The 13,901-nt window shown below is 55.7% G+C and overlaps 1 protein-coding gene across 2 annotated transcripts in view; it reads left to right on the plus strand.

Annotated features, from left to right (window-relative positions):
• Positions 1-11,693, plus strand: part of MELTF (melanotransferrin) — a 27,243-nt gene extending 15,550 nt beyond the window's left edge. Inside the window, exons 10-16 of one of the 2 annotated variants that reach the window (XM_007115232.4) lie at positions 2,004-2,100; positions 3,083-3,277; positions 4,219-4,375; positions 4,479-4,546; positions 6,331-6,518; positions 8,659-8,857; positions 9,536-11,693. In XM_007115232.4, coding sequence (XP_007115294.1) covers positions 2,004-2,100; positions 3,083-3,277; positions 4,219-4,375; positions 4,479-4,546; positions 6,331-6,518; positions 8,659-8,857; positions 9,536-9,618 — 987 coding nt within the window. In that variant the 3' untranslated portion in view covers positions 9,619-11,693. Of the gene's footprint in view, positions 1-2,003; positions 2,101-3,082; positions 3,302-4,218; positions 4,376-4,478; positions 4,547-6,330; positions 6,519-8,658; positions 8,858-9,535 lie in introns of both variants that reach the window. The other variant, XM_024124442.3, reaches the window with a different exon arrangement.
• Positions 11,694-13,901: the final 2,208 nt, after the last annotated feature.

Here is a 13,901-nt window from a genome sequence, read left to right on the forward strand (position 1 = left end):
AGTGTTCTAATTTCATACTTTTACATGTACCTGTCCAGTTTTCCCAGCACCACTTATTGAAGAGGCTGTAAGCTTGTCATGGCCCATTAAATTGACTAAGCCTTCATTACTATGCCTGCCGCCTGTAGTTAAAAGCACAGGCCGTGTCTCTGAAAGCCCATTCAGCTCTGTCCTGCTTCGCTTCTCTGACTGGAGACTGAGTCCAGGAGTGGGAGACGCGCCCGAGGCCCTGCAGTCAGGGATAAGTCCTACAGGGTTCTCCTCCCCCCCTGGGTTCCTGGACTCATTTCCTCCTGCTTTTCAAGAGCTACTAGATGGGGCCTGATGATGAGGAGCCCTTTTCAAGGTGGTCCCCGAGTGCAGGCCAAGTCACAGCCCCTCAGGTGCGTCCACCCTGCCCCAGCCAGGCAGCACATGGCTTGAGAAGAGGCCAGTGGGCAGGAAGTACAGGGGCCCGGGATCGTGACACTAACAGTCTCATAAGCACGCACTTCCTATGTACCTCGCACTGTGCTAAGCCTTCATGTGGGTTTCCTCAATTAATCCTCACGATGACACTGTGGGGTGGGTATGATTACTATCGTACGTGGAGACTGGGGCTGGGAGAGGCTAAGGAAGTAACTTGCCCCAGGTCACCCAGCTGAAGGGCGGGGGAGCCCCTATCCCCAGGGGTTGATGAGAGCCGGATGTGGCACCGAGGGAGGGGAGCCCAGCGGGAATTGAGGAAGGGGTACTTAGCGGTGGGGACTCTTTTCCTAATCCTGGGCAGGCTGTCCTGTGGAGGAGCGGCTGTTCCAGGGGCACCAGAGAAGGGAGAGATGCAGGGAGATGCAGCTGTCTCCAGGCACAATCCTTCTCTCCACCTGAGCTCACAGAGGGCCAAGGGGCTGCGCAGGGGCCTGTGGGGAGAGGAGTAGCTTTGGGGGGGTCCCTGAGAACCCCAGCCAAAGGCTCAGAGATCCTCAGTTCTAACTTCTAAGGTTCTCAGAGGTGATGTCCAGTGTAGCTCTAACACCCATTTCCTGCCTGACCACAGTGATGCAGGCAAGGAAGGGTCAGCTGGCCCAACCCCTGGGCTGTGCGTTAGGGTCTGGATTCCTCCCCAGCACCACACCACTGCGGAGAAGGTCTGGGTGGGAGCAAATGGGGTCCCCCAGAGAGGCACCCTCCAGGCTCAAAACGTCAATGCCACTGCCCGTTATTCCATCGTCATAACCTCACGCCTCTGGCCCTGAAAGCATCGGGCACCTTCCTGGGGTGCAGGTGTGCCCTCTGTCCTGGGGCCCCAGCTTCTTCCCTTGGGATATGGCTTGGTTATCAGTTAACCTCTTGGCAGGGTCTGAGGAGCCACCTGTCCGGAGACTTCAGATTGGACATGCGGGGTGGGGTTTAGGTGACCTGGAGGGCTCTAGAGGTTTCCGAGGGAGGAGGGTCCTGGGCCCCTCCTGCTGGCTTCGGAGGCAGGGCTCTATCCCTCAACCCTGGAGCCTCCTCCCACAGACCCTGAGTCTGCCGTCTTTTCAGACCTGGCTCATTCATCCATTCACGTACGCATTTGAGAAATATGTATTGCATTCGTGCTGTGTGCCAGCCCTTGGCCAGATACTGGGAATGCAGTACAGTGCCCCAGGTCTCTGAGGCTGGCAAGCCGTGGGGAGACCCACACCGAGCATGAGAGCAGGCATTGTGCTAGGTTCTGCTCAGAACAGGGCCTGGCAACAGGAGACCCTCAGAAAACACTTGCTGAGAGATTGAAAGACACCCATGAATGGGAATGCCGGTGGTGGTTTGTTTCAGGCCTCTGGTCCTCCAAGCACCTCTCTTGCCTGCCCATCTTCACAAGGAGAGGAAGGGGCAGATAGGGCAAGATGGGGTTCCCAGAGGAAGGGAGCCTGAGGCCAAAGTCGCCAGGAGACCTAGCCTTGGCACCTCTGTCAGATCCCGACACCCAGAGCTGACCTGGGGCCCACTCTAGCCTGGCCACTCTTTCTGTCCCCCTGCAGGCTGGGCAGATCGACGCTGTGACCCTGAAGGGCCAGGACATTTACACAGCAGGGAAGATATACGGCCTGGTTCCAGCAGCTGGGGAGCACTATGCCCGTGAGTGCAGGTGCCAGCCACCTGGCCTCGGCTGGGAGGTGGTTGATATTTTTATATTTATAAAAACGACTCATCAGAGCCTTTCTCCCCGGGCCAGTTGCTGTCTATCACAGGCAAGCCACTCTGGCCCCGGGCACAGTGTGCCCAGCCAGTCACTGGAAGTCTGGCAGGCTTTGGAGAACTTTCTGTAAAGGGTCAGAGAGTAAACACTTAAGGCTCTGCAGGCCACATTCAGACTCTGCTGCATGTTCCTCTTCTTCTTCTTTTTTTCTTTTTAACAACCCTTTAAAAATATAAAAATTATTTTTAACTTGCAACTCAGGCTGTACAAAAACAGGCTGAGTAATTTGCCAAGCCCTGAACTAGAAAGCCTCCTTGGCCTCTTCCTTCCAGACCATGTGGCTCACGGAAGGTGGCCCTGGGACCCTCCTTCCCATCGGCTCATGAACACCTTCTCAGTGGCCTGGGCCAAGGCCCAGGTGCTCTGTGCTGAGGTCTAGTGACCTCAGGTCTCCTCCACGTGGACGTGAAAACTCTCTCATCTTAGGGAAGGCGCTTCTGCAGCCTCAGCTATGCCTCCACCTTTCTCCCAGGAGGTGAGAAAAATACCACCTGAGTGTAAGGAAAGAAACAAATTCCTCAGGGTGAGGACTGTTGGAGGGTGCACAGAATGCTGAAAAGTGGAGCCCCACGGGCTGCTTCTCAGCAATGAAAGGACATGCAGGGGTCCCGCTGCTGGATGTGCTCCCTGAACACCCACCCAGCCCTTGGCCTGGGCGCTCCTGAGCCCAGGCAGCCAGGGCCTAGTACCAGCGGGTAGAGGCATATGGGGCCAGGACCACTGCTCTGAGGTCAAGAGCAGCAAGAGGGAACGGGTTTGAGGGAAGAAGCGCCCCGTCAGGATCCGGCCCTGACTCTTGCTCAGCCGAGGCCACTAAGCCTCGGCTTAGATGAGGGGCCTCACTGGTGTCCCCTCCCCCAGCGGAGGACAGGAGCAACTCGTACTTCGTGGTGGCCGTGGTGAAGCGGAACAGCTCCTATGCCTTCACCCTGGACGAGCTGCGGGGCAAGCGCTCCTGCCACCCAGGCTTCGGCAGCCCTGCCGGCTGGGATATCCCCGTGGGCGCCCTTGTGCAGAAGGGCTTCATCCGGCCCAGGGACTGCGACGTCCTCACAGGTACCATCCTCTATAGACACTCAGGTGTGCAAGGGGTTGGCTGGCGTCAGGGCCAGCTCTGAGGGCGGGGGTCCTTTCCCAGCAGGAACCCACAGAAGGCAGCCCCAGAGAGATTTCCTCTTCCTCCTTGACGTGCCCCTTGCTCTTGGGAAGGTTGGGGAATATTCTTGGCTACACTTGAGACCGTCAGTGGTGTCTGGTTCCGTTGAAGGTGCCAGTGCCCCTACCCACTTACTCACTCAGAGTGGAATAGTTCCAATGGGCATATGCGGAGCAGGGCGATTGCACTGGCCCTGGGCCTGGCTGTACCACCATCCAGTCATGGGCTGTCCCCCTGGGCATCTGGGGGACCTTGCTGGAAAGTGGCCAGCCATCTGTATAAGTGCTGAAGAAGACGTGTTTACCAGGCACCCACCATATGCCATACGCAGGGCCCTCCCTGGGTGTTAAAGCATGCACATTCCTGGTGAAGGGAAGGCAGGAGGAAGCTGGTGGCGCACACACCTCTGTCCTGGCTGACACCTCGGGGGAAAAAAACACACTTTTTTTCTAACCACCCACACAAGCACATGTAAGGTGTTAGAACTGGCTGCTCCCACTCCTAGACAGCTGGGCGGTTGCTCTGACTGGAACAGAAGAGTTTATGAGGTAGCGAGTTCCCCGTCCCTGAGGGAGTTCAAGGGAAGGCTGGGCGGCCACTTACCAGGGGTTGTCAGTGGGGGTTCCTGTATCTAGACAACGTCTGCAATGCCCCCGTCCCTGTGATCCTCACAGGAGGAGACACGCCACTCTGAGCTGGGTGGGCACTGGAGCGGACAGGTGGCCTTGAGCCATGGGGCGGGCCAGTGGGCAGATCTGTGCGGGGAGCAGCCCACCCATCTCCCCGCTGGCCACCCTTTCTGCTGCCGGCCCCTCAGCACAGCCCTTCCCCTCTGCCCCAGCGGTGAGTGAGTTCTTCAGCGCCAGCTGTGTGCCCGTGAACAACCCCAAGCACTACCCATCCTCGCTGTGTGCACTCTGCGTGGGAGACGAGCAAGGCCGCAACAAGTGTGTGGGAAACAGCCAGGAGAGGTACTACGGCTACAGTGGCGCCTTCAGGTACCTGGCGGTCCGGGAGGGGTGTGGGGAGGTGGTCCTGGGGCCAGGCACAGGGGGGGGCGGGACCTTCTGCCGACACCTGTCTTGGCTTCTTGTGTGGCAGGTGCCTGGCTGAGAATGCAGGGGACGTTGCCTTCGTTAAGCACACGACTGTCTTCGACAACACAAATGGTATGTGATGGTGCTGGGACACGGCAGGGCCAGATTCTGGCGGGGCTGTTCCCCATCTCCAGCAGAATCCAGGCGCTAGATGGTGCTGGGACTGTGGGCCAAGTGGCAGCTGGGAAAGACAGAGTCTAGAAGGCTCTGCCCCTTGGGGATCCCAGGAGCCCCAAAGGCCGAGTGGTAAGAACAGACCTCAGGCCACATATCCAAATGCACAGGTCACATGATAGTCTTTATTTGTCTGGAATCCAAATCCCCATTCCACTGAAATGGTAGAAGCTCAATCAATTTGGAGAGAACACCTTCTGGGGTGTTTATGTGGCACCCAGGTGTGTGGGTAGAGGTGGCAGGGGCCTCTCTCCCCAGGGTTATCAGTTCACATCAGCATCTGGTGTTTGGTCCTGAGCAGGTCAATGCCACGCACAGGGAAATCACTCTGCAGCCCCCAAGCTGTGTGAGGCAGGGCACACCCCCATTCACATCATACAGGTGGTTTTTTTCTCTGCAGTCACCTTCCTGGGCTCCACCCGGGAAGAAGAGCACAGGAACTCCTCCAGGACCGCTCAGCCCCCACCTGAGGTCCTATCGAGGTGCAGGCCCTTGACCGTGCATCACTCCCCTGCCCCATCCTCTTCTCCCTCCTCAGGGAATCTATCCATTTTGAAGACTGAAAGCTGTTTCCCTTCAACACTTTATTGTTTGCATTTTCTATGTACCCTGCCTACACCCCAGGCTTTGAAACCCCAGACACTGGAGGTTAAGTCTTCTCCACTCTGTCCTAACGCATCTCTTCCCAGGAACTCGGGGCAGAAAGGCAGAAGGCCCGAAGGGGAGGAGGACATTGGCGAAGGGAAAGCCAGACATGCAGGGAAAAAACATCAGTCAGTATTTCAAAACTCAGATCCCACCCTGCCTATGAAAGTCACTAAGCTGTAGACCAGTTGCCCCAACAGAGCTGGAAGGGTTCCAGGCCCTGTTGCCATACGCCCCTCCCACCGCCAACCTCCCACCAAGAACAGTGGGGATCATCCCCGAGAAGGAGGGAACCGCGTGCTTCTGCAGGAGCTGTGAGCCCTGCCTGGTCCCAGCCTGTGCCCTCTGTGGTCCTGGGCTGAGGGCCGGGGAGGAGGCGGGGCCCTCGTGAGGTTCACCTGCAGTGAGGCGACCGCCTCCCAGGGCCACTCAAATTCTTTTATCTGTGCTCGTGAGCCCACCTGGAGTTCCTCCTGGAAATACAGGAAGACATAAAAATAATGTGATTCCTAAGAGTAGTGTTTGTCAGGAAGCCTTCGGACCAACCACCTGCATCAGAATGACTGGATTGCTAGTTTAAAATGCAGATTCCGGGGCCCCATTCTAGACCTACCTGATGAGATTCTTTGCAAGGAGGGGCCTTTGAAACTGCATCTTACAGATCCATACTTGATGTTATACCTCTTCTGGCTTGAGAACTTCAGCTCTTAGGGGAGGAGCCCATCCCACCCTGAGACCTGTAACACACAGATGGAGTTCTTTGCCGGGGAGTGATTAAGAGCCTCAGTTTCTCCACCTGTAAAATGGGAGTGATCGTACAGTGCAGAGTTACATAGTGCATACTTCCTATTCCCTACGAATAACCTTATGAGCCCAGCTGGGTTCTCTCACCCTGGTAATAGAGCAGAGCAACTGAAGAATGGAGAGGACTGGGGAGCTGGCCAGATATCACCTCCCCTCCCCAGCCAAGGATTTGGGGATCCCCGAGAGAGCAGCCTCTCTCTAGTCCTCTCCCTGCCTCTGCTCCATCCCCTCAGGCCACAATGCTGAGCCCTGGGCTGCTGAGCTCGCGTCGGAGGACTACGAGCTGCTGTGTCCCAATGGGGCCCGGGCCGAGGTGACCCAGTTCGCAGCCTGCAACCTGGCACAGGTACCGTCCCATGCTGTCATGGTCCGGCCGGACACCAACATCTTCACTGTGTACGGACTGCTGGACAAGGCCCAGGTGAGCCAGGGCAGGGGCTGCCTCACTGGGAGGAGGGTGACAGAGGGGAGCCAAGCCCCCGGGTTGCCTCAGTCTACCTGGAGCAGACTTCAGGAGAAACTGAGGAAGCCTGAGGGGAATTCTGTGATTTTGACTTAGCCGAAGCCATACCTCCCACCACTGTGCCCTCTGTCACCTACATCATTAATTTTCCCTTCTCAGCCGGACCATTCTCACCAACATACAAACCCGCTGTTATTTCTACCATCTCGTAAAAACAAATGAACCCTCTTTTGGCTTCACATCCCCTTGTAGCCGTAATCCCACTCCCTTTTACAGCAAAACTCCTTCAAAGAGCCATCTCTACTCTGGAGTCATCAATTCCTCCTCTCCTGGTCTCTCTCAAGGATGGAGACAACTCTGGAGAGGCCCCACCAGGGCCCTGAAACTGCCTTGGTCAAGGTCGCAGTGACCCATGTTGCTGAATAGAGCTGTTTCTCAGTCTGCCTCTCCCTGGCCTCTCAGCAGCATTGGCTGCAGCTCTCCCTCTTCCTGAAGTTCACCTCCTTCCTGGACGCAGTTCCCCCCCTGGATTCCCAGGGCCCCACGCTTGCCTGGCTCTCCTCCTACCTCTCTGGCCTCTCCTCCCAGTCTCCTTTGCTGGTTCTTCCTCGTTTCCCTGGCTGGTAACCACCGGAGTGCCCCAGGGTTCAATCCTAAGCCCTCTTCTCTGTCGGCACCTACACCCGTATCGATCTCGTCCAGCCACAGGTCATTAACTACAGTCTATATACTGATGACTCCTAAGTGTACATCCTCAGCCCTGCTTCAGTCCCACCCTTTAATCTCAAACTTGTACCTTTAACAACTACCTACTTGACATTTCAATTTCTAACAGGCATCTTGAGCTGAACAAATCAAAGTTGGACTCCCTTTTTTCCCTCTGTCTTCCCCACTTCAGTGAATAGCGGCTTCAGCCTTTCCATTTCCTCAGGGGTCAGCTCAGACTCCTGTCTTCCTCTCACACTCTACTTCCAGTGCATCAGCAAATCCTATTGGCCTAAAAACAAATACCTAAAACACACCTAAAATTTGAACCCAGGCTGTCTGACAGCAGGGCCCCTGGTTCCCAACCTCCTGCTGTACGCACCCCCGACCTGACATAGGCTGAAACTGACCTCCTTTCCCTCCACCCATAAGCTCCACAGACTCGCAGAGCCAGCTGGCTCTCCAGGCCAGTTCGTAACCTTTGAAATGATGTTTGCTCTCATCTTCCCCACAGAGTCCCTCTGTCCCAGGAGTTCTTGACTCTGGGTCCCTGGGCTTCCCCACAGGTCCCCAAACCTTCTGAAGTGATGTGGGGGAAGAGCCCTGTGTAGATGTGCCCTTTTCTGGGGAGAAGGCTGAGAGCTTTCATCAGATCCTCAAGAGGATCCTTGAGTCCCCCCAGAAAGATCAATAACCACCTTACTCTTTCTTTCCCCCTTGATTGGTATTTAAAAGCTGACATAAGCATTCGTCCATGTTCTCCTGATGTCCTGTATGTATTCACAATTTCTCACATCCCTTCTGGCCTCTTTAGTGACTCTCTCAGGGCGGGAGTCATAGCACACTCACCCTGAGGACCCTCAGCAAGGGAAGACAACAGCTGCTGCAAGAATCTCTTGGGTGCTAGGAGGGTGGGTTAGTAAAGGATATTCAACTCACCTAGTACCTTCTTGGTACTAGTGACAGAACAAAAGGCTCTCTTATGAAATCATTTGGGTTTGGGGAAAAGGACACCCATAAGAGAGTGAAGAAGCCTGGTAGAGGAGGTTGAGGAGTGCTGAGCAGGTGTAGCAAACCCCTCGGTAATCTCAACTACATCATCTCATTTCTGGGTCCTTCTGCCTGTAAGGCTCAGGCTTCAGTTCTGTATCCAAGAGCTGGTTTGGTGTGATGTTTCTGAATGGCTGTCTTACTGTGGTGGCTATGGTCATCTCTTTCCTCCAAATCTGCTTTGGTAACAGAGGTCAATGGGCTGTCAAGCTTATGATTTCAAATCAGAGTCTTGGCACCTGACTTTCCTTGCTCCTTGGTGTATAAAGCAGTTAGTGGCAAGTGATACCCGGGTGACCATTTGTGAGCCCAGATGCAAAGCAGGTCTGCTGTGTGCTTCCAGGACCTGTTTGGAGATGACCACAATAAGAATGGGTTCACAATGTTCGACTCCTCCAACTATCATGGCCAAGACCTGCTTTTCAAGGATGCCACCCTCCGGGCAGTACCTGTGGGAGAGAAAACTACTTACCGTGACTGGCTAGGCCCCGACTACATGGCAGCTCTGGAAGGGATGCTGTCTCAGCAGTGCTCAGGCTCAGGTAGGGCGGGACAGGCGGGTTCACACCCCACAGAGAAAGAGTGGGCATACTCCCCGGGCATCTTCCTAAGCCTTTCACCCAAAACCTTGAGTGAACTGAAGGGCACTCTGGGTCTTTGCAGACGATCAAGGTGAAGTGTCCTGGGAGGCTCTGAAACACTGGCTGTGGAACCCAGACAGACCTGGATAATGATTATAAATGCTAAAAATAGTCACCCAAAGAGGATTCGGGCAACTGCCTAAATATACATGTAGTATAATTGTGAAAGAAATGAATATGTAAAGAAACCAGGGGAGGGCTTCCCTGGTGGCGCAGTGGTTGGGAGTCCACCTGCCAAAGCAGGGGACACGGGTTCGTGCCCCAGTCCGGGAAGATCCCACATGCCGCGGAGCGGCTGGGCCCGTGAGCCATGGCCGCTGAGCCTGCGCGTCCGGAGCCAGTGCTCCGCAACGGGAGAGGCCACAACAGAGGGAGGCCCGCGTACCGTAAAAAAAAAAAAGAAAGAAAGAAAGAAACCAGGGGAAAGAAAAATTGTAATAGGGTAGCCAGAGGGAGCCTGAGGTGAGTTTAGTGCCCCAAAATACGCCCCATCTAGTCCTGCACATAAGTGCCAGAGGGCCACAAACACGGCTCTCGGCACTCGGAGGCCTTAACCGCTGCCTGTGTTTAATCCCTCAGCGATCGTTGCCTCCAGGGCCTCCGTACTCCTGCTGCTGCCCCCGCTGGCCCTCACGGCCAGCCTCCTCCAGCCCTGCCTCTGAAGCCGCTCTGGGCAAGCCTCGCCCTCCCTTGGAATGGAAACCTCTTCAGAAATCTCCCTAAATAAGGCTGTTCTCCTCAGTAAATCCAGTTAACACCGCTCAGGGGGAAACTTGTGCCGGGAGAGGAAGCGTGAGAAACCACAGAGCTCCCCAGGGCTGCAATTCCAACACTGAAGCTTCTGTGATCGCTCCAGAGCGGGATAAAGAGGGATGTTACAGCAAAGTCCCCCAGCTGGACTGAGCAGGTCTCTCCCTCCTGCTGGAACCCAGCCGCTGCCTCCCCGGCGCCGCCTGTCCCTCCGCTACCTGAGGCGGTGCGCTGGCCCGCCTCCCAGTCACGTCCCACCCACAGACTGGTACAGCCGCTGCCCTGCAGATCTGCAGGCTCCCACCACACGGATCCTCGTGTGGTGGGAGCCTTCCAAAGCCTTGGCTTTGGAAGAGACCGGTTGCCAGGGAAACAGGCTGAACCCGAGCTTCCCACACAGCCCTCTCTGCTGGAGCTTGCCCTGCTGAGCCGCCCAGGGGGCCTGCTGAGATGACAGGCCTGCCGGCCCCTCCCTGACAGTTCCCACCTCCCCCTCTGGAGAAGGGACACCACAGCCAGCACCTCCCGTCAGCCCCCGCTCCGTCTGTCCTCTGGACTCCCCATGCCAGCCTCCCGCCTGAGGATGCTGTGTCTGTTCACCAAGGCATCACCAGATGAGGCTGGAGCTAGACCCCCCAAGGAGGCGGAGCTGCTGGGCACACGCAGCCCTTTGTCCTTGTCCTCTACAGCTCGGTGTGGCCCAGACCACCGGACCCCTGACTGTGCTGGGCTGGGGAGGGCAGGGAGGCCAGGGCTGGGCCCTAGAGGTGAAACCCTCAAGGGGTCCTAGGACAAAGGAAGTGCTTCTAAGAACTTTTACTAGGTGGGGGCTTGACACAGGGTTGGGGGTCTAAAATCTTGCCTAAATACCTGTCTGTGGTAAGGACAGCAGGCCTCAGAACCGGACGTGTTCTGTGTGCCCTGCCCTTTGGTGATTCAGCTGCACCCGGCTCTGTCCTGGGGCTAAGCCCAGGACAGCAGGAATCCCGCCTCCTGTGTTTGCTCCCCTGAGGTGGCATCTCAGATTATCCCCTCCTACCCCAGCGTGATGTCCACTGCTCTGGAGCTACTCCTGTATCTCTAGCAGCGGTAGTTTCCTCCAGACTGAAGGGTTCAGCCTCTAGGGCAGCCCAGTAATCTCCAGGCCCTGGAGCAGCAGGTGGCCCAGGTCGCTAAGGCAGCACGAAGCCCTCTGAAGGGCTGGGAATGGGAAGATGCCATTCTCTTTGTCAGAGGAGCTACAGGCCAGGTGAAGTGCTGAGAGGAGCTCCGTCTCCTCAGCTGTGAGCCCGGGGTCTCCTCACCCAGCCGTGCACTGACTGGGCCCGAGGGCCACTCGCTCCAAAGGAAGGGTCCCTCCTTCCCATCCCCTTCGAGTCAGTGGAAAGTGTCTGGAGCAGGTCTCCATGATCGCCACGGTTGTCTGAGGAGCAAGAAAAAGTTTCCAGAACTGCCAGCTCTTACTCTGAACTCTGCTCCCTGAAAAAAGTAAGAAGTAAGAGAAGAAACAGGAGCGAGCCACCCTCATCAGCAGACGGGGAGCCGCGTGGGCCTGGAGCTATTTGCATCTCAGTCTGCGGGGGCTCTGGGGATGCTGATGACAGGCTGGGCTCCCAGCACTTCGCGGCCACCCGTGGGCGCTGGGATGGATCCCTTCCGCCCTCAGCAGAGAGCGAGGCCGCCGGCAGTGTCCCCGCCATGGTCACCCGGTCCTGAGGAGTCCTGGCCCCCGCCCCACTGTGAGAAGCCAGGAGGAGCCGGCTTCGGCTACCCAGTGTGTACCCTCTTCACTGGGGGAGCAAGTGATTCTTCTCTGACCTGATGATTGTTTGATTTTTTTTTTTTTTTAAGGGAGATCTGTGCAGTGAGAAATGTATTTCTGTGTGGCCGCCCTGGGCCAGGGTGTAACCCTGTACAGTGAGCCTGCTGAGGGTGTGACCTGTGGGAGTCTGATTGTCAGGTGACAGCAGGGGGCCACCGCTGGGTTAATGCTAATGAAAGATGTTGGTTTGTTTTTTAAATAAAGCCAAACAGCCCTGCACCTGCTGAGGCTTGGATTCTGATAGACACCTGCTGCTGACGATTAGTTTTTTCCTCTTAGGTGGTCAGAGGCCTACGTGCCCCAGGCCATCCCCCTGCCACTGGGAATGGCAGATTCCACTCAGAGCCAGAGTCAGGAACCAGCCAGGGCCTCTAGCCAGGGAGGCCCCCAACTCCCTTCTCCAGTATGGACTGGTTCTCTGGCCTTAGCCATCCCAGCACATCCCGGCTGCCTCCACCCTCTCGGCCTCTTAGGTGTCCGTTCCTCTGGGGACCAGGTACAGAGCAGGATGCAGACTTCTCCACCGCCCCTGCCCTATGTCTCCAAAATAAATCACCCACACCTTTCCTCTGGCTGCTAGCTCACTGGAGGAAAGGAGGGGTCAGTCCTCACGGCCGGCTCTCTGACCTGTACTGAAGTGTGGTGAGTGGGCTGCTCTTGGCCGGTGCCCTATGCTCGCTTGGGGAGTGGAGGTTCTCTGGGCTCCCGTCTCCCACAGCTCCTGCCCTTCATTCTGCCCCAAGGCCTCCCTCCCTCCCTGCAGCCGCCTCACAGAGCTGGGCCTCCTGCTCCCCACTGCGCCCAATCACCATGAAGCCCGGAAGCCCCGGGCCCTGGCCACAGAAGTTGATGACGAATTTTTTTTTTTAGCATCTTTATTGGAGTATAATTGCTTTACAATGGTGTGTTAGTTTCTGCTGTATAACAAAGTGAATCAGCCATATGCATACATATATCCTCATATCCTCTCCCTCTTGAGCCTTCCTCCCACCCTCCCTGTCCCACCCCTCTAGGTGGTCACAAAGCACCAAGCTGATCTCCCTGTGCTATGCGGCTGCTTCCCACTAGCTATCTATTTTACATTTGGTAGTGTATGTATGTCCATGCCACTCTCTCACTTCGTCCCAGCTTACCCTCCCCCCCCACCCCCGTGTCCTCAAGTCCGTTCTCTACATCTGCGTCTTTATTCCTGTCCTGCCCCTGTTTCCACCAACGACATGAAACAGCAGCAGACACTTGGATCCAAAACCTTCCAGTACTTTATGTATTTGTACTTACATGTTTGTGTACACACTCTTTTTATAAATAAGATCATACGTAACATACAAAAATAAATAAATAAATCCATTTAAATAAACTAAAAACATATTCACATTAAAAAAATACGTGAATGACGTTAATGACGTTATGCACCACATGGCTTGGGTTTGGCCAGTCGCTCAGCTCTCCTGGTGCTGTCCCTGCCCCCTTAAACCTCTGGGAGAGTTACTTAACATCTGAGCCACAGCTCCCCATCTAAACAACAGCAGAATAATAATACCTGCCTGGTGAAGTGGTTGTGAAGATGGGATATTTATACTATATGTAAAACACTCAGTGCTGTGCTTGGCACATAACCAGTGCAGGAAAGACATTGGCTATTACCATTGCTGCTGCTCTGGCAGCTTGATTTGGGGGCTTAAGTTGCAGATTCCTGGGAGAGATCATGTGATGGACCCAATGTGGGTCAGGTGACTTCTGCTGGACCAATCAGCTCAGGTCGACAGCAGGGCCTAGAGCTGAAACTTGGCCACTGAGGCCCCAGAGAAAGAGGAGATTAAAGCACTGTGAGCCAGCAGCCAGCCACCCCAGCTGCTTTAGGGGACGTTTGGCATTCGTTGAGCAAATGTTTATTAATACCCAATGTTAGTACCCGTAGACCTGGACAAGAGGGACCCTGGGCCTGGGTTTTGTGGTTTAGAACGGTGCTTTTCAAACCTCACTGTGCACATGAATCCCCTGGGGATCTTGTTAGAATGCCAGTTCTGATTCAGTAGGTCTGGAGCGAGGCTGCACCTCTAACCAGCGCCCAGGTGGTGCCCACGTTGCCAGTCCAGGGACCACATTTTGAGAGGTGAGTCCTCAGAGGTCTTTCCTGGAGCCCTCCTCTGACCACATCCCTCCCCCACAGCTGGAGGAGTCATGGGGAAATGGGAGGTGTTCACCCAAAGCCCAGACCCCATCTTTTAGACATGCTCCTGGAATTCTTATCCCGAGCAGTCCTGAGCCAGCTTCCAGGGTCTGGACAGGCCTCTTCTCCAGATCCTGCCTCCTAAGGGTGGCCAAAAGGTGGCCCTTTGCAGGGAGGTGTAGCTGGAGCTTGATGAACAGGCC

The sequence above is a fragment of the Physeter macrocephalus genome, chromosome 1 (genome assembly GCF_002837175.3).
Source record: "Physeter macrocephalus isolate SW-GA chromosome 1, ASM283717v5, whole genome shotgun sequence".
In the NCBI taxonomy this organism is placed as follows: Eukaryota; Metazoa; Chordata; class Mammalia; order Artiodactyla; family Physeteridae; genus Physeter; species Physeter macrocephalus.